The sequence below is a fragment of the Calidris pugnax genome, unplaced genomic scaffold (assembly GCF_001431845.1).
Source record: "Calidris pugnax isolate Ruff unplaced genomic scaffold, ASM143184v1 scaffold232, whole genome shotgun sequence".
Lineage (NCBI taxonomy): Eukaryota > Metazoa > Chordata > Aves > Charadriiformes > Scolopacidae > Calidris > Calidris pugnax.
In genome coordinates, this window is record NW_015090956.1 from 553,224 (window position 1) to 570,810 (window position 17,587).

The following is a 17,587-nucleotide window of genomic DNA, read 5'->3' on the forward strand; positions in this document are numbered from 1 at the left end:
TAACTCCTGACAATATGTGCAGAGACCTGTGTCCATGTGACATCTCTACATGACTGTGTCATTCCAGACTCTGCTGATGATGTCTCCAGACCAGAGGAGGACAGCTTCACAGAACTCCTACGTGGATGAACCTGATGAAGAGGATCTCAAAGTGAAGCCCTACACCCTGGAGGAGTTCTCCTATGAACACTTCAGGTGAAGCTCTCTGTGTAGTGTGCCCCTTAAGAAAGTTCTTGTTGATCTGCAGTAATCCTTAAAGCCTAGGATGTAATGGCATCTCCCATTTTGATTGGATTTCTTCTCTTTGTTCCCTGTAATTAAGTATGTCTTTGGATGTGCAGAGATTCTGGTACATCACCTACTTGTGTCTTTTGGCTGCAAAAATGCAAAGGGAAGGGTAGAGAAACCCCAGCTGGACTTAGTTCTTTCCAGCAGGCCTTATTCTTACTTCTCAGCCCTTCTTCAGAACTTACCAGCTAGTGAGGATACACAACATCTCAGGCCTCGAAGAGTAAGGGAAAAATTAGTCTTCTAGAATTTCTCTCCTTTTTGCAAGCCTTCTCCCTCTGGATCTACAACAAACTACCTTTTCCTGTTCTTGTTGACCTGCATAATCAAAGGAGATATGCAATCACTGCCTTGGGAAAGAACATGCCTAGAGATAAGTCTTTGTAATCATGACCTCCTGTGTTTATAGCAGTACCCATCCAGTAATTTTGTATTGTCTGCACTTGCCTTCATTCAGGACTCCTGAGAAGGAATCCATCAGCAAAGCTGTTCTCCAGAAATCCCGCGGGCGCAGTCAGCTGTGGGCACATTCTAAGGAGCCTTTGAAACAGCCCTTGCTGAAGACAGCGTGCGCAGACCCTGATCTTCGGGACTTGGCTTGCCAGGCCTTCATCGATATCCTTTCACTCTTCTCTTTGGGATCTGAGAACTCTCCAGGGAAAGAAGAGCCAGCTACCTCCACTAAACTCACCTCCATTGAGATAATATCGCATTACACGTTACAGGGGATACTTACATCAAGGTGGGGAGTATCAACTCTGCACAACTCAGCATCATTTCCCTTGTCTACAGAGGAAAAGTTCCTATTCCCTCCCAATGCTCCACAACTCCTGATGGCTCACTTAACTGAGAATGTGGCTTTAGGAGTGAGTGAGATTTTAGGGAATGTGGCTTTAGAGAGTAAGGAATGAGTGGGAACTGCATTCCCAGAGCAAGCAGCTAATACAGTACAAATCACAGCCAAGCAGTGACTGCTGCATAGGGAAAGGGGGTAGAGCACAGACAGGGAATATGTTCCAGACCCTCCTCCCAGTATTTGCCACCTAGGTACCAACAGAGTCACTAACGTGTTAGGGTTCAGGTGAGACTTTCCATTTACCTTCAAAAATTGGCCTGCTTTTGTCCTTAACAGCGCATTCACCCATCATGAAATTCATGGGGGACTATCCCTCAAAACATGCACACTCTTCCGTGGAAGTCACCGACCAGATCTTTGTAGCAGCTATCCAGGAGGAGGTCCTGCGGGATGAGATTTACTGTCAGATCATGAAGCAACTTACGGAGAACAGAAACAGGTACTCACCTGGGTGCAAACACCCTGCTTCTGCAGACCCAGGTAGTCTGCAGAGAAAATAGGGCACTACATAGGGTTTTTGAATGCTTTCAGTGACTGCACTGCCAGCCCTCTATTTATTTTGAGTTTCCCAGTGACAGCAGATAGTTCACACTAGATCTTTTACCACCAGGGAACACTTTGGAGTAGTTATGGTAATTAGGTTACACACCTGGCTTGCAGAACAGATGGGTCACACAGGCCTGGCTCATGCATAAGTTGCTGAAACAGGCTGGTGTTTTGCTTCCCCATCCATAAAATTATAATTAGACCTATTTCCAGGGGAACTGAATTGCAAAAAGCAGCTTAAAATAATACTAATTATTAACAAAATGGTTTGCTTCTAGCTGCAGTGTGTCACTGCAAAAGTTAGAGAAGGAGCTTCTGTTTGTTAATTTTCTTTCCTACTGTTCCACAGATATTAAACTTCATGGAACTTTTACGATGTTTGTAACTATTAAACAGTAAACTTCCTTGCATGCAGTAAATCTTACAGGCTATTTAATGCATAGTCTGTAACCATGGTGCCGGTGCCATGCCTGAGGTACTCTTACCAATTTAGTCCAGTGGGTCATTCACTGTTTTGAGAGGGATCACTGATGTGGAAAAAACAATGCTTGAAAGGTGGCTATTTCCATAGATTTTTCATTAGAACAGCCAGAACAACAAATCTTTCATCTTTCCCAGGCTACTGCCCTGTGGACCATGTCACGCTCCCACAGACACAAACACCACTGATCTATAGAGTATAAATGGGATTAAAGTAGTGTGTCTTCGTCTGTAAAATTAGAAAAGTAAATGGGAATAAAGAAGTCCTGCCTTCTTTATTCAGCAGAATCTGGTGCCCATTCAGAGACAGACCTGCTGGCTTTCCTGACCAAACCCAGACCATTTAGTGCTTCAGAGCAAGCCCTGGGACACAGTTGAAGTGTGTCCTGCTCCTGGCTTTGAAAGCAGAATGAATGACCAGCTCCTGGCTGCAGAACCTTTCTTACTGGTGAGGGTGAGATGCCAGAAGAGCTTCAACTGGCAGATTTCACAGGTCCAGAGGCTGGATGAACTGGTTTTCTGCAGGAAAACTGTACAGACTTGGTCTGGAGTTGTTAAGAACAGTAACTAACTCGTGACATGATGTCATCTACCTGCTTATTTTTCAGAGCAGGAGCACACTTAAGGGAAAGTCAATATTTTTTTTGCTCTGAGCAAAGCTGGCTAGCACAGAGGGCAGGCAAATACAAGCAGCTGATAAAGCACAATCCAAAGAAATGTGAGCTTGGACAGCAAATTGACAGTGGCTTTCCTTGAGGATGGCACCGGGGTCACTGCTGCCAAGATGACTGTTAAACTTGGAGCTTATACTTATTCATGAGATTTGCAACTGTCATGAATATTTATCAGCCAGGATTTAGCATTGTCTTCACACACGGGCTGTGGTCGTTGCACAGAAAACGGCTGCCGGATCCTGTGTGAAAGCTCTGTTGATTTGCAGCTCTCTGCTGAATGGCACGACATACCATGAAGGGAGTGTGTTTCTCTCCCCTGTAGCTGGTGTGTGGTCAAACAGAGGGTTAGAATTATAGAATCATCATAGAATTGCCCAGGCCGGAAGGGACCTCCAAAGGCCATCTAGTCCGCCCCCCCCGCAGTCAGCAGGGACACCCCCAACTAGACCAGGTTGCCCAGGGCCTCGTCGAGCCTCTCCTTGAATATGCCCAGGGAAGGAGCCTCAACCACCTCCCTGGGCAACCTGTTCCAGTGCTCCCCCACCCTCACAGTGAAGAACCCTCTCCTAATCTCCAGTCTAAATCTGTTCCCCTCCAGCTTGAAGCCATTTCCCCTCGTCCTGTCACTACAGGCCTTTCTAAACAGGGTCTCCCCAGCCTTCCTGTAGGCTCCCTTCAGGCACTGGAAGGCTGCTATTAGGTCTCCCTGGCGCCCCCTCTTCTCCACACTGAACACCCCATGCCCCCTCAGCCTGTCCTCGTAGCAGAGGTGCTCCATCCCCCTGATCATCCTTGTGGCCCCCCTCTGGACCCTCTCCATCAGGTCCATGTCCTTCTTATATTGAGGGCTCCAGGGTTGTATGTGGCTGTAGCAGTTGCTTTGTGTTCACAGGTACAGCGTGACCAAGGGCTGGCAGCTCCTTTGGCTCTGCACTGGCCTCTTCCCACCCAGCAAATCACTGCTGAAACATGCCCAGAAATTCATAGAGACACGTCAGAAAGAGAAACTGGCCCTGGAGTGCAGTCGGCGGATTCAGACAGTGATGAGGTAAACGATCTGGCAGGCAGCCAGCCCAAAGCGTTCAAAAATCATGAATCGGGTGGCAAAAAATCATATGGGCTGAAATATTGAGAATCTTACTTTCCTTCCTCCTTTACTTTTTTTTTTTTTTGTAAATGATCATTATTTTTAATTCTCTCATGGACTTCGAACCACTAGGAGAGGCCTGTATCACAGTTTCACTTGTTTTTTTCCTCCCTCAGAGTTAGCAACATTTTTAAATGTTCAACATCATACATAATTACTTGAATCCCAGAGTATTTCAAATATGCCTAAGGGCCTGCAGCTTGAAATGAAATCCTGAGATGTCTTTGATGAGGTCCTGACCTTGCTTTCCTTTGGTGAGGCAGCATGTCCTTATCCCCCTTACGTGTGCCTGAGGATTGGTCTTGAGTTGGTTGAATCTCAGTAGCACAAAGCTGCATGTGTGCCGCTAAAAATACTAGGTGGTACTCATAGCAGGATGGCACCACTGAAGTCACTGACATCTGCAGGGTGCTGAGATGGCTCTGTTGGTTTTTTTTGATGATGAAGCAAAGCACATCCACGCTGGGAGAAGATCAACACGATCAAATCCTATTTGTTGAAGAAACCAAAATAAGCAAAGCCCTCACACTAGGGTTCTGCTCAGTCCTCTAGGCATTACTCCTGTCCTGGTGAAGGTTGAAGCAGCAGGGCCTCCAGCCAACAGTGCTCCTCAGGCTTCTGAATGACTTGTTGCTGTAATGAACTTGACAAGACCAGAGATAGTGGAAGGGCTACCTGGTTTTCAGGAAGGATCAGTTGAACTGTAGGGGAAAGGTTTCCCTAGATTCCTCCAAGCACTGCAATTAGCCAGCTTGACACTCTGGGAACATGGTGCTTCGGCATGAAGGTTAACCCCAGCCTTCTCCCTTTTGATACTTTTGACCCAGTAGCCATCCCCCTTGCAGGGTGTGTTTTGGCACTGCTGGGAAAATATCACTGCACATGGTGCACATGCCTTTGAAGTGCCTGAAAAATGCCTGGCAAAGAATGCTATCCATTGTTTTTTTCTATGGAGAAGACTGAAAAATCCCTGCCTCCCTATATCATGTCCTATTGGTGCTTTACACCCTGTTGAGCTGTACAGAGCTTCTTTAGAGTGGGGAAACAGGAAGGGGAAAGCAGAATGGGCTGTTTGGGAGGAGAATTCTATCTGCTAAACTGCCCCAGGTCTGGAGCCTGGGGGATGGAAAGAACAACAAAGACAAAAGTTGTTTTCTAAGAGCATTTCTTTGCCTAAGATTAAACTTGCACCTGCTTAGGATAGGATGGAATTAGAATAGAATAGAGTATTTCCGTTGGAAGGGACCTACAACCATCATGTAGTCCAACTTCTCCCTGTAAGTAACCTGCTCTCTTTGGAAAGGGGAGAGCAGACAGCTCAAAGGACTGACATACAATATGTGCAGTGGAAGCCAACTGAGCCCTTGGGTACATTTTTTCCTCCATAAACAGCTTTACAGCTTCATCCCCAGACTCCTGGCCAGGGAACCACTGAGCACCCTGATGGGCGTTAAGCAGATCTTGCCTTGGCAATGAGTTCCTAGCTGAGGCTGCAAGGAGAAGATGGCCCTGTGCCTCCAGCCCCCACGGTCTCCTATGGCCTCCCTCTGCTGCAAGTCCAGGAGTAGAAGACTGAACAGGGCAGGTCCACACTCCTTACAGTGCCTGCACAGTACCACAGTGCATCCTGTTCAGCTTGGTTACAGTCAGGTTTTCCTTCTCCAAATGGAACTGCTACTTTATTTAATAGAAAAAAAATAAATTAGTTTTCAAATCCACACAACTAAAGCTGGATGCCAGACTAAGCTCTCTTCCTGAGAGACTGGCCCAGTGTCAGAAAGGGGTTTGACCCATAAATTAGGGTGTACAAAATCTCCAAACAGCCTGCTCTGTGCCACTGAAGGCAGGAAAACACCAGCCCCAGAAGGTAATGTGCTATATTTGTCCTCACTTTAACTGTAACAAGATTTTTGCATGACTCAGACTTCAGGGCCAGTTCCTTTGCTTTAAAAGGCTGCTCTGCCCTGAGGTACAGTTTCAAAGAGCTGGGACTGTACAGCTTCCGCGCCTCTTGAGTCAGTGATTACACACCGGCTCTTGTATAAAATGCAATGCTTCTAGTGGCCCTCCAAACTTTTCTGGTACTTGCCTCCTGAGCTGTAACTAATTTTCTATCTGAATTCGTATTTTTTTGCTGATACAAGAACTAAATAAAATGTATTTCTCCTTGTGGCTACTGTCTTCACACTTCAATGACAGTAAGGAAAAATATTGCTGAATACATAGAAAGGGGAATTGGTACTGGCTGGGAAGGTGCCTTAATCACTCAACCTCCTTCCAGAGTAGAACAGGCTTTTAATATATATGCTAATAAACCCCTCAGTTTCTTGCTGTTAATTACGCTGAGTTTGCATTGGATGGAGCCCACCCCATCACGTAGCACTAACATTTTGGATGGAATCTGCTGCTTGGGTGGAATACTGTCATTCAACTCCTCAAAAATTAAACATCTAGCACTGATCTCTTAATGATGGTGGTGGCATTTTCCAGGAGCGGCTCCAGGAAGTGGGCACCTCATCCTGTGGAGGTTGAGGCCATCTTACAGAACAACACAAAGATCTCACACAAGATTTGCTTCCCCAATGAAACAGAACAGGTAAGAACTTACTTGTTTTCCGAGCCGTGATGTGTTCATGCAGGAACATGTTTCAAGACATTCAGCGTCCTCATTTCTTCCTCTCCTCTGTGTAACAAGAGTCTTGTTATCTCATAGACATTCAGTGTGGGAACGAACACCAAAATCCGGACTCTGTGTCAGAAAATCGCTTCCAAATTGCAGCTGAGCTCCTGGGAAGGTTTCAGCCTCTTTGTGAAGATTGCAGACAAGGTAACTGTTCTCAATTATGGCAGGGTAGCCAGACTCCCCCCTCCCTCTCTTACTTATTTATCAGACCACCTAAACCACATATGAAGCCAAGCAACAGAGCAAGTCATTACTGCTTCTGTCTTACTGAGGGAACACAACCTAGACTCAAACTTTTAGCACCTGACAATTATTTTGACTATCTTGAAGGGGCTGGATGGAGATGCAGTGTCTATTGATCTACCAGTACACAGGGTAGTACTAAAAGAAGAGAAGACACAGGCTTTCTTGCCACTGCTGGGACAGTAGCAAACTGCATGTTGCATATTACTGGATTCAGCCCTGTTCCACTTAGGCTTTGCCCAGGAGATGTGCTGCACATACCCAGTAGTCACCAGTATTAGGGAGAGCAGGGGCTGATCAGCACCAGTTGGTTGCTCCCTTGTTTCCCAGAGGCTTGCCTTGCCCGAGCTGAAGCTTGGGCTGGCTGCCTTGCTGAGAGGTGCCTTCTCTATGGAACTGTGATCAAGGCAAAAGCAGCACCAAGTCCAGACACAGAGAGTTTCTGATGTGCTGCATTCCTGTAAAGAAGAACCAGGTACATACCAATATTTTACAAACAGGAGATGGCTAAGAATAAGGTAGGCATCTTCAGCTTGACTTCAATAAGCAGGTTGGAAAGAAGAAAGCAACAGAAGATGCAATAAAATTCCCCATATGAAATGTAAATAATTTAAAGCCTTCCTCCTCCTATTTCTCGACTTCCTTCCCCTTGCCTCTGTCTGTCTTGCTGTAATTGGGTTCTCTCACCGTAGACAGGGAAAGAAAATTCAGCCTGATACATGAGTATGTTGGCATGGGCAGTGTTTTATATGATCAGCTAATCCCTCCTTTCCCCCCTTCATTGCTTGACCTCTTCTAGGTGATCAGTCAGAACGAAGCAGACTACTTCTTCGACTCACTAAGGCAGGTGACAGACTGGAACAGGAACTTCCTTCCCCTTCCCTCTGTGTCTTGCTGTAATTGTGCTCTCTCACTGTAGACAGGGAAAGAAAATTCAGCCTGATACATGAGTATGTTGGCATGGGCAGTGTTTTATATGATCAGCTAATCCCTCCTTTCCCCCCTTCATTGCTTGACCTCTTCTAGGTGATCAGTCAGAATGAAGCAGACTACTTCTTCGACTCATTAAGGCAGGTGACAGACTGGAACAGGAAGAACAAACCAGGCAAAGATGGTAAGGAGAATGCCAGCATGACAAGAAGCTGCATGAGATGCTGTGTTGAACTGGGGAAGCAGAAAATTTATCCAGTAGGATTTACTCCATCTTAGGAAGTGTGTGGCAGAGCCTTATTATATTGTTTTTGTTTCTACGTACGTGGTTACTGACTGTACCAGCAGAAAGATCCAGCCAAGCACTGGCTGAGAAAGGGGAAGTGTGTGGCAGAGCCTTATTATACCGTTTTTGTTTCTACATACACGGTTACTGCCTGTACCGGCAGAAAGATCCAGCCAAGCACTGGCTGAGAGAGGAGCTCTGAGAATCACAGCATAAAGATGTGGGTGCACCAAATCACAATTCATTTCTGTAAACACAACCATAAGGGAATGTACCTGCATCAGAACTCAGGTGTGCTGCACATTGGCAGGCAGCTGTCATGAGGATGAAGAAATAACAAACACTTGTAATGTAGGCATCCTCAGCTTCTTCCTCCATCTCTGAAGAGCCTGCATCTTAGAGCACTGCATGATCAGCATTCAGGAACTGACAACTAATTGCTTTCTGGGTCATTTAAAATGGCCTTTTGTGCCTTTTTGTTAGTAATTTTGTTTGTTACTATTAAATCCAAAATTACATTTCTGAAGAAACTCACAAGCCATTTAAAAACTGCAGACCTCTACAGCGATACAGAGAATACTAACAAGATGTTGTTTCCTTAGGGGCTACCATGTCTGTCGCCTACGAGGTGTACTTCATGAGAAAGCTGTGGCTGAATGTAACTCCTGGGAAGGACCTGAAGGCTGATGTCATTTTTCATTACCACCAGGTAACCAGCTCCCTTAAAACATAAATATACTGGCAGGCAATGTGATCCAAGAAATAGTCCTGAGAAAGTACACCTGCTGGAGTGTTACCATCTCTCTGCGTTATTGAGCCTCCAGAGGAATGCCTCTGATTTATTTCTTACAGATTTATTTCTCACAGTGTTCACACCTTAGCTATGTTGCTTACGATAGGAGCACAGCTCTCTTATCTAATTGTTCCCTGAAGGTGCTCATCTTGCTCCGTAATTATATGGAGAATCATAGGATCATTTGGGTTGGAAAACAGAACCTCCAGAAGGAGTTAAAAGTTCTTGATAAGTCCTTGGACTACGTTTAGCAAGACTCACATCCTGATGTCACAGATTGAGAATGCATAAGTCAGTGTTTGCTTCAGCCCATTGTGTCTGGATTCAGAGCTGGTCTCTTCCAGGAATTGCCAAAGTACCTCAGAGGCTACCACAAGTGTTCCAAGGATGAAGCTGTCCAGCTGGCAGGGCTGATTTACAAAGTGCGCTTCAACAATGACCGCACACAGCTGGCAACCATCCCCAAAATCTTGAAGGAGCTGGTGCCAGACAATCTGCTCCGAGCAATCTCGACAGATGAGTGGAAGAAGGTAAGAACTTCAGCTTTCATTAATCGTGCTACTTCCACAGAGCTTTACAAGAGAAGAAAGGCATCGAGCCACACTATTTTTTTTGTCTTTGAAAACACTATGAAAAGATGCTGTTGGATGTTGCTGTTTAGCCTCTTACAATCCAGATTTTGCATCCTCTCCACCAAACCTCTGAAAGATATCTGCAGTCCTGGATGACTGATTTGAGATATGCATCTTTCTTGGAGATACTAATCTATTTTCAGCTCCCAGAAGAAGAGCTAAGAGATAAGTTCAGCTTTCATTAATCGTGCTACTTCCACAGAGCTTTACAAGAGAAGAAAGACATCGAGCCACACTATTTTTTTTGTCTTTGAAAACACTATGAAAAGATGCTGTTGGATGTTGCTGTTTAGCCTCTTACAATCCAGATTTTGCATCCTCTCCACCAAACCTCTGAAAGATATCTGCAGTCCTGGATGACTGATTTGAGATATGCATCTTTCTTGGAGATACTAATCTATTTTCAGCTCCCAGAAGAAGAGCTAAGAGATAGGAAAGTCAGTGATGGAACTGGGGGTCTGATGATCTTCTAGAGAAACAGAAAAATAAAATGTGTTCTAAATATTTAACAGTTTAGCCAGCAAATCAGTCACCTTGCACTGTGTGCACACTACTCATAGCAAAAGGCTGTTTTCTCCACCAAAAGGCAAGAAAGTTTTAGCAGGTACTTATCACTTAGTCCGCTCAGGAAGACACAGGAAAAGAGGGAAAACACAGAGGGAAAATTCACCCTACATGTTACAGTAGAAAATGTGATACATGTCTGTGGGTGAACATTTTGTTTCATCCCATATTGTCCCTCTGCACCAAAATCCATTCCCTTGGGCTCTAGACTTCTTTTACTCAACTCATTAGTAAGGAACACCGGGGAGGTTCTGCCTCAATGTTGCCCCATGGCATTGTAGGCTATTTTCATTTTCAGAGTCTTCCGTTGCTGGGGGCACAAGCCTGACCTTGGCGAGGGTCTGCTGCTGTCTTTAGTGCTAAAGCTGGACACTGAAAACCTGCCTGTCTCCAACTGAACAGGCTTGGTATCCTTTTTTTCTCAACAGAGCATCATTGCAGCATACAGCAAACACGAAGGAAAAACTGTGGATGAGGCCAAGATTGCCGTCTTGAAAATGATATACCGGTGGCCAACATTTGGATCAGCCTTCTTTGAGGTGAAGGTAGGTTTAAAGGACTGTACAAATGGCTTTGGTAGCAGCCCAGCACTGGGGGACATGGACTGACTCCATGTAAGTGAGAATAGGTTATAAAGTTGGTTTCCCATCGCCTACTGAGGAAAATGCAGTTCCTTAAAAGTGGGGAGATGAGGTTTTTATCTCTTCTGAGCTATACCTGTCACTTAATAGCTATGTTGTTGGTCCAGCTGTAACACTTAATATTATAACTGTGTGGTAGATGGGGTCTTTTAGATACTTAACTGTCCTGTCATTGTTCTCCACTACAAAATGCTGCCAAATCTTCTATCTCTGGCGTCTCTTCCCTCAGAACAGAACTGTACTAATCTTCTCATTCCGCAGTGGATACCTCCAGGAATCACTTCCCACTTGCTACCTTTAATTTCTTTTAATTTCTAGGCTCTTAACTGGTTTGCAACCAATCATTAAGCTAATTATGAGACAGCCTAGGAACTAATGGGCCTGATTCTGCTTTTATGTAGCAGTTGCTCAAGTCATCAATATATGGCCAAAAGGGTCATCCTTAGCAATAGTTACATGATATTGAAGAGCTTTATGTTTCAGTGTTTATTTGGTAAAGAGAACAAGCAGCACTGGACACTGCTAAAGGTCACTATACACCTAATATAGATTATTTCTGCTTATCTTGCTCTGTTACTTGTTTATAGCAAACCTCGGAGCCAAATTTCCCAGAGATCGTGCTGATTGCAATCAACAAGCAAGGAGTCTCAGTGATACATCAGAAGACAAAGGTAAAAGTCGCTTCTCAAGAGCCTAAGGAAGGATTTCATTGACAGTGCTAACTTAGGGACAGCAATGGGACCTTCTCCTTGAATTATTTTTTGTGTGGAACCAAATAAAACGTTAGACAGCAACGGGACCTTCTCCTTGAAGGAGAGAGAGGATAGAGTCCCTCCATTTATTTTTTGTGTGGAACCAAATAAAACGTTATTGCCTCACATCACTTCTTTGCAGTTTCTGCACTGGAAAGGAAACAGTGTAGAGCATCTCTGAAAAAAGAAGTAGTAAACATGATGGATCTGGGCAAAGTGGTAAGATCAGGCAGATTGGATGGACAGTCCACTAGAGAATTTGCTTCAGAAAAACACTTTGCAGGAAATCCAAACTGTCTAAAAGATCAGGTCGAATGACAGGAGTCTGGAATGACCAGCTCTCTATCCTGGACAAACATTCTGGTCTCACCAAGTTCCCAGGCAAAAGCATTTATGAATATGACTATTAGCTTTCAACAAGAGAACAAATATCCTTCAAGTTTTAGATTACTGTAAATATAATGGCAGTGTGCTAAGGCAAAAATCAATATATAATGAAAGGAAGTCTCATTAGAGTGATTAAGACTCACCTGCTTGGTGAAAATACAATATACCACTATTCTGGATGCAAGACCTACCTTGATCCACTGTGTTTATAAACGAAGTGGGAAAGAAAAAGAATATTCCGGCTCTCCAGGCTTTCTTACAAAACACCCTGTTTTCATTTGAGAAATGTTACACAGTTCAGTTTGTTTCCCCTTACAGGATATTTTAACAGTCTACCCCTTCAACAAAATCTCCAATTGGAGCAGTGGGAGCACATACTTTCACATGACAATAGGGAACCTGGTACGAGGAAGCCGGATCTTATGTGAGACATCTCTGGTAAGAAGAGTTTTGTTATCTTATATACAACAAACTCCTAATTTTTCTCCATACATCCAGAATTGCTGCAAAACAATGGTGCCAAAACAGATGTTAAACCCAGTGCATTCATTACTAGGTCAATAAAATTGCAGTTTAGAACCAATTCAGTGCTATATAATGCCATCTGATGCAAAGAAGTAAGCCACAGAGACAAGGAAAAAATAGTAATTTACCAAATTCTTCCCATACATCAAAATTCTATCTACCTGAAGCATTAAGAAAAGACTGCACTTATCCACAAAACTACATTAGAGGGTTTTAGATCCATCTATGCAGTAACACCACCCTTGTAAGATTTTACACTTGTCAGCAAGTGGTACCACCTTTTTAAGAACTGGTTTCAGATTGTCCACAGACTCAAACAAGCATCACTGTATTGACAGGTAAAGGCAAATTTCTAAAGATAACATAAAAACATTTATGAGTTACCTTCTCTCACAGAATAACTTGGATTCCTAAGTACAAGATGTCAATCTACAGAATGAATGAGGAGACAGTAGAGCTAGGCTCTGTAAAGTTTTGTAAATCTATGAAGGGAAGAGCAGAGGGAGGAATAGACAAATAATTATCAAAACAGTGATAGCTGTTGGAAGAGGAGGTGTCCAGGCAGGGAAGAACCTAAGAAGAAGATAAGACAGGAAGGAAATGATAGTTATTTTTGCTTCTGGAGCTCTTTGAAAGACTTAAGACTTTTTCTTTTCTGACAGGGTTACAAAATGGATGACCTGTTAACATCCTACGTACACCTGCTAATGAATGCTGTAAACAAGCAAAAGCATCTCCCAGCTTGAGAGTGGAAATAGAACCTATGACCTGTATCTGTGCCAAATGAGCTGTAATTTCATCTCCCAAAAGAAATGCCATTTAAAAAAAAATATTAAACTTGATGATCAGTCTTCTGATCGCACACCGAATGAACTGCGTTGCTGAAATATTACCACAAGAGAAGCTCAACTGAGCATGTTTCAAAGATCTGTAACACTTGTCTGTCTTAGAGGTAGTATAAGAATTCCATTCAGACTTTGGATTTAGAGAAAGTTTAGCTGGATTTTAATGTAACAGGGGAGCTGGGGGTGGAGGAACCCAAATATGAGAGTCTTTTCTGATACTCTAAATCTCCTCCATTCTTAAAGAGAGACACACTTTAACAGTTGTCTTCCTTTTGGAAAGAAAATATCCCCTTGTTGCATGTGCTCTTACCAAATGCATAAACTCCTTGAGTCTTTGCAAACAAAGGTAAAGTTATTTTTTTCCTCCTATTGGAAATTCTAAGAGTGGAGAAATGACCTTTAGTAGTAGGACAACTGAATTCCTTGAAAGGTAAGACGATGGTTTTCATCCTTTTACGTTACGTGCTGCAAATTACAGTCGACTGTGACAGCCAGTTACTGTCAGAATGTAACTGTCATTCCTGTGTGCTGCTAAATTAGCAGGTGTTCCACTGCTTTCCCGTTGCCTTGGTTAAATGAAATAGTTTCCTTTCTTCCACATTTTATAATGCAATTAGAAACTAACAACTGCTTTCTACTGTGCAGTTTCTAGCAAGGATAAACAAGCTCTGAAATGAGTCTGAATTTTGGGTCTGTTGCTCCTATTTCAAGTTATAGATGTGCTATTCAGTGCAAATCAGAATTGAAGAACTCAGTCTAACAGACATCCGTTGAAAGAGACTTTTCTGCTCTATAAAAATGTTCTCAGCTTGAAGTTATGCAGACATTCGTTCATGAGACAAGAATAATAGCTTTAATTTCTCCTGATCTTTTCTATTTCCTGTTTAGCAGCCACGTGGAGTGGTAAAATTTGCTTCAGCATTTGTTCATCTCTCAGAGCTTTGTAAATACACAATTTTGACCCAATAGGAGCCAGAGTGTGCTCAGAGTGTGTAAAGCATATATGCAGTGTGGTGGCAGTAAGCCTACATGCTTACCCCATCAGAGAACAAGTGTTCTCCTTCCTCAATGACGAGCCCTCCCTTGCTCACAGTGAAACATGGACATGTCTTAAAGCATTTACACCAAGTTCCTTGAGACACGATCTGGCAGTGCTGGAAAAGCAGCTCTGCTAGATCTCTCCAGTTTGCCAACATATGCACAATGGTCCTCTTGTTCCCTCAGATGTGTGTGTGTGAAATTCCAATGCTAATGGGAATTTTGTACATGGGTAGCAGGGAAGAGCCCCACTCTCTTTGTGCATCTCAATGAGTGCCACACTTGTCAGAATAGTTGATCCTTTTGCATGCAATTAGCTATTCCTGCTGTAATGTCCATTGCTGGCAATGGAAACGTTTGAGACTAATGACTTTGACTTGTTTTGTCATCCTATCTCTGACCTAACTGGCTATAAGTGAGAAGCATTCAACACTTCACCTCTACAAAAAGCAATTTTGCAGCCAAACTGTATTGCTTCTGGTTTTTAAATAAACACTGCAGAAAATCAACCACAATGTCTTTTTTAACAAGAAAATAGAATATTTGCTCTAGTTCCATGGAACCTAAACCTACCAAACATCCACTACAGCCTGTAAATGACCATAACATCCCATCTACTCATCATATACACAATTTGTACAGCACAGCTTCGAAAAGGATGATACCCCCTATCATGATGATACATCCTCAACCAACACATCACCATAGAAGCAGCTGAGAGCCAAAACATAAATCCAACACGACAGGGCATCAGATCTGGGCAATGCCCAGAGTTCCTCAGAGCATGTAACGCTCTCCAGTTCAGCATTGCAAGTGTAATTATTATTGTTTTTACTACACAATATACAACTTTTTTTACATTTGTTTTTTGTGTGAAGATGTAAAATGTATTACAGTTAACTTTATTACAGGAACATAAAAAGGTACAGTATTACAACATTTCAATCCACAATCACATGTTTTGGTTAGACAGCACAAGCAGCGTGTGATAAAATGAGAGCTCCACACGGTGCAGAATCCACACTGCTCATCAAGGCCTGAACCAAGGCAAGTAGCTGCTAATTCTTTTACTCACTCTATACCATCCTCAGCACTTCATAGTGCTTTACAGACTAGGACAACCACATATATTACATGTTTACCTCCAATCTATTCCTTCACCATCCAACCACTTTTTAAAAAAAGTGTCAGTCACATCATCTAACACAAAACACACGACACCTAGAAACTCTCTGTACAGAAGGTTGAACAATATTTGCCTACATTGCACAGACTGCTGTAAAAATAAAGACCAGGATGCAAACCCTAGAGAGCAGGTTAGGTTGCCATAAAGAAAGATTGCAAGTGATTAACTATACCCTTTGAATACAAACAAGCTTCACATAGTGTGGTTTCTAAAAGCAAAAACCATTTCAAGTGTAGTCAGTGAATATTAGTGATTTTAATTCAGTATGTATAAATATGAACGTAAACTATAAATGTATATAATGAGACAACAGGTTTTAGTAAGTGTAGACTTCTGAGCCAAGTTCAACCTTGATATCAATTTATACTCTCCAGTGGTGTGATACCTAGGATGAATTTGGCCAGCATGTCTATTTACAGCAATGGAAAAAAGACCTTGACTTCATTTTAAAAAATACCAACAACCAACCAACCTGTCAACCTATCAACACACTAAGGAGAATTCATAAGTCTGCATTATATTCTACTTGGTTTTTTTCCAAAGTGACTCGAAGAAGTAGAGGAAAATGCATTTATTTAAACTACTTCTAGTTTTTTCTCCTTCTCCTTCAAATCCACTGTCCCATAAAAAGGTATGTCAGCAATATTCACTACTGTAACTCTGCACATTGCAGGCTATGGGCAGCAGGAGTATAAGAAAAATAGTTGTGAAAAACTAATAATTTAAGAGATACTAAAAGAACATCACCCTTCGCTGTTATAGAGATCAGGCACTATCATGATTTTTTTTTTCCCCAGTAATTTTGGGAAGATAAGGACAGAATCCAAATCCTAGGGAACTGAACAGCTTATCAAAGAGAACGATATCAACTGTCCTTTGAACACTGAAGTTTACTAGCTCTACTGAATTTCTATCAGGAGACAAAGTGAGAGCACACACTAAATCTCTGCTTGCAGTACAAAAATAATTCCATTCACCTCTACATACATGCATTTTCCATTGCTGAACTTGAGAGTGGCCACTGAAAGAACATTACCTGTTGCCTGCTAGTTGCATAGTCTTTCCATATTGACCAGTAGCTATGTGGCTGTGGTTCCTCCACAATCTTCCCAGGAGGCTGAAGATACACGGCTGCTCAGATTTAGCATTAGACATGGCCTGTGACTGAGATTATAGGAACAGACCCGAATGCTTTATTCTGGGAAGAATGCATAACATACTGATTTGCACCTCAATCAGTAGTTCTTGTGGTTTCTGCTGTGACAAAAATGCCAAAGAACAGGCTTACAAGTCCAGTCTTTGGAGTGGCCACATACTACTGTGCCAAAAAGACATGCTGCTCTTTGTGCCCTTAACTAAAAAGCCATTTAAAGGCTGGTGAGAGAACAGTGACTAGCCATGTGTTCTCCTAAAGCAGTGACAAAACCAGCTTCTATTATTGTAATCTCCAATGCACATTGGTCAGAAGAGGAAGGAAGAGTTCTACTGCTAAAATTAAGGCCTAGCCCCCCCTCAGTGTTACAGTGGATGCAGTGTACCCCAGCTAAAAGTTTATGGTAATTTATGGCAACAAAAAGCAAAGCAGCTGACAGAAACGGAATTAGCAAAGCCAGTATCTAAAAGATGCTCTTGCACATGGGATTCTTATCTGCACATGGTTAATTGGGATTTCCCAGCGCTGCTGTAATATTCCTGTTGCAGTTTCATGGTTAGTAGCTACAGCACACGTGTTAACAGCTATCAATGCTTTAGCTACTGTCTTGTTTAGAACTATTCTGAGCAGAGTGTAATGGCAGTGAGGACAAGTTTAAGGTAGATTATAGCCCCAATCCAGTTGCTGCTCACACATGCAAGAAGTGAGGAAGCTTTAACTTCTTGCCAGCTAATTCACCTGGGGCTGCAGGGTGGTGCCTAGGCCCAACTGCTGTGCTCATTTGACCTACCAAACTAGCCACATTTAAATCATGCAAGGGACAGCAGTCTTCCAGTGCATTTTGTCCTGTCTACCTTGCAAAAAGGGCAGGCCCAGTCCCCAGCTATTCATGGAAAGGGACTTTCATGCTGCTCATCTTAGTTCAGCACAAGAAACTA

General features: G+C 43.0%; 2 protein-coding genes across 2 annotated transcripts in view; one reads left to right on the forward strand and one right to left on the reverse strand.

Annotated features, from left to right (window-relative positions):
• The window catches only part of MYO7B (myosin VIIB), a 62,142-nt gene extending 47,323 nt beyond the window's left edge, over positions 1 to 14,819 (forward strand). Inside the window, exons 37-49 of the mRNA XM_014952129.1 lie at positions 68 to 195; positions 746 to 903; positions 1,430 to 1,583; positions 3,737 to 3,892; positions 6,482 to 6,587; positions 6,705 to 6,818; positions 7,944 to 8,031; positions 8,736 to 8,842; positions 9,271 to 9,456; positions 10,551 to 10,667; positions 11,351 to 11,434; positions 12,221 to 12,340; positions 13,090 to 14,819. Of these exons, the coding sequence (XP_014807615.1) occupies positions 68 to 195; positions 746 to 903; positions 1,430 to 1,583; positions 3,737 to 3,892; positions 6,482 to 6,587; positions 6,705 to 6,818; positions 7,944 to 8,031; positions 8,736 to 8,842; positions 9,271 to 9,456; positions 10,551 to 10,667; positions 11,351 to 11,434; positions 12,221 to 12,340; positions 13,090 to 13,173 (1,602 nt within the window). The 3' untranslated portion in view covers positions 13,174 to 14,819. The remainder of the gene's footprint in view (positions 1 to 67; positions 196 to 745; positions 904 to 1,429; positions 1,584 to 3,736; positions 3,893 to 6,481; positions 6,588 to 6,704; positions 6,819 to 7,943; positions 8,032 to 8,735; positions 8,843 to 9,270; positions 9,457 to 10,550; positions 10,668 to 11,350; positions 11,435 to 12,220; positions 12,341 to 13,089) is intronic.
• Positions 14,820 to 15,110: 291 nt separating this feature from the next.
• The window catches only part of LIMS2 (LIM and senescent cell antigen-like domains 2), a 44,492-nt gene continuing 42,015 nt past the window's right edge, over positions 15,111 to 17,587 (reverse strand). Inside the window, exon 12 of the transcript XR_001413180.1 lies at positions 15,111 to 17,584. The gene's annotated coding sequence lies outside the window, so the exon portion shown is untranslated. The remainder of the gene's footprint in view (positions 17,585 to 17,587) is intronic.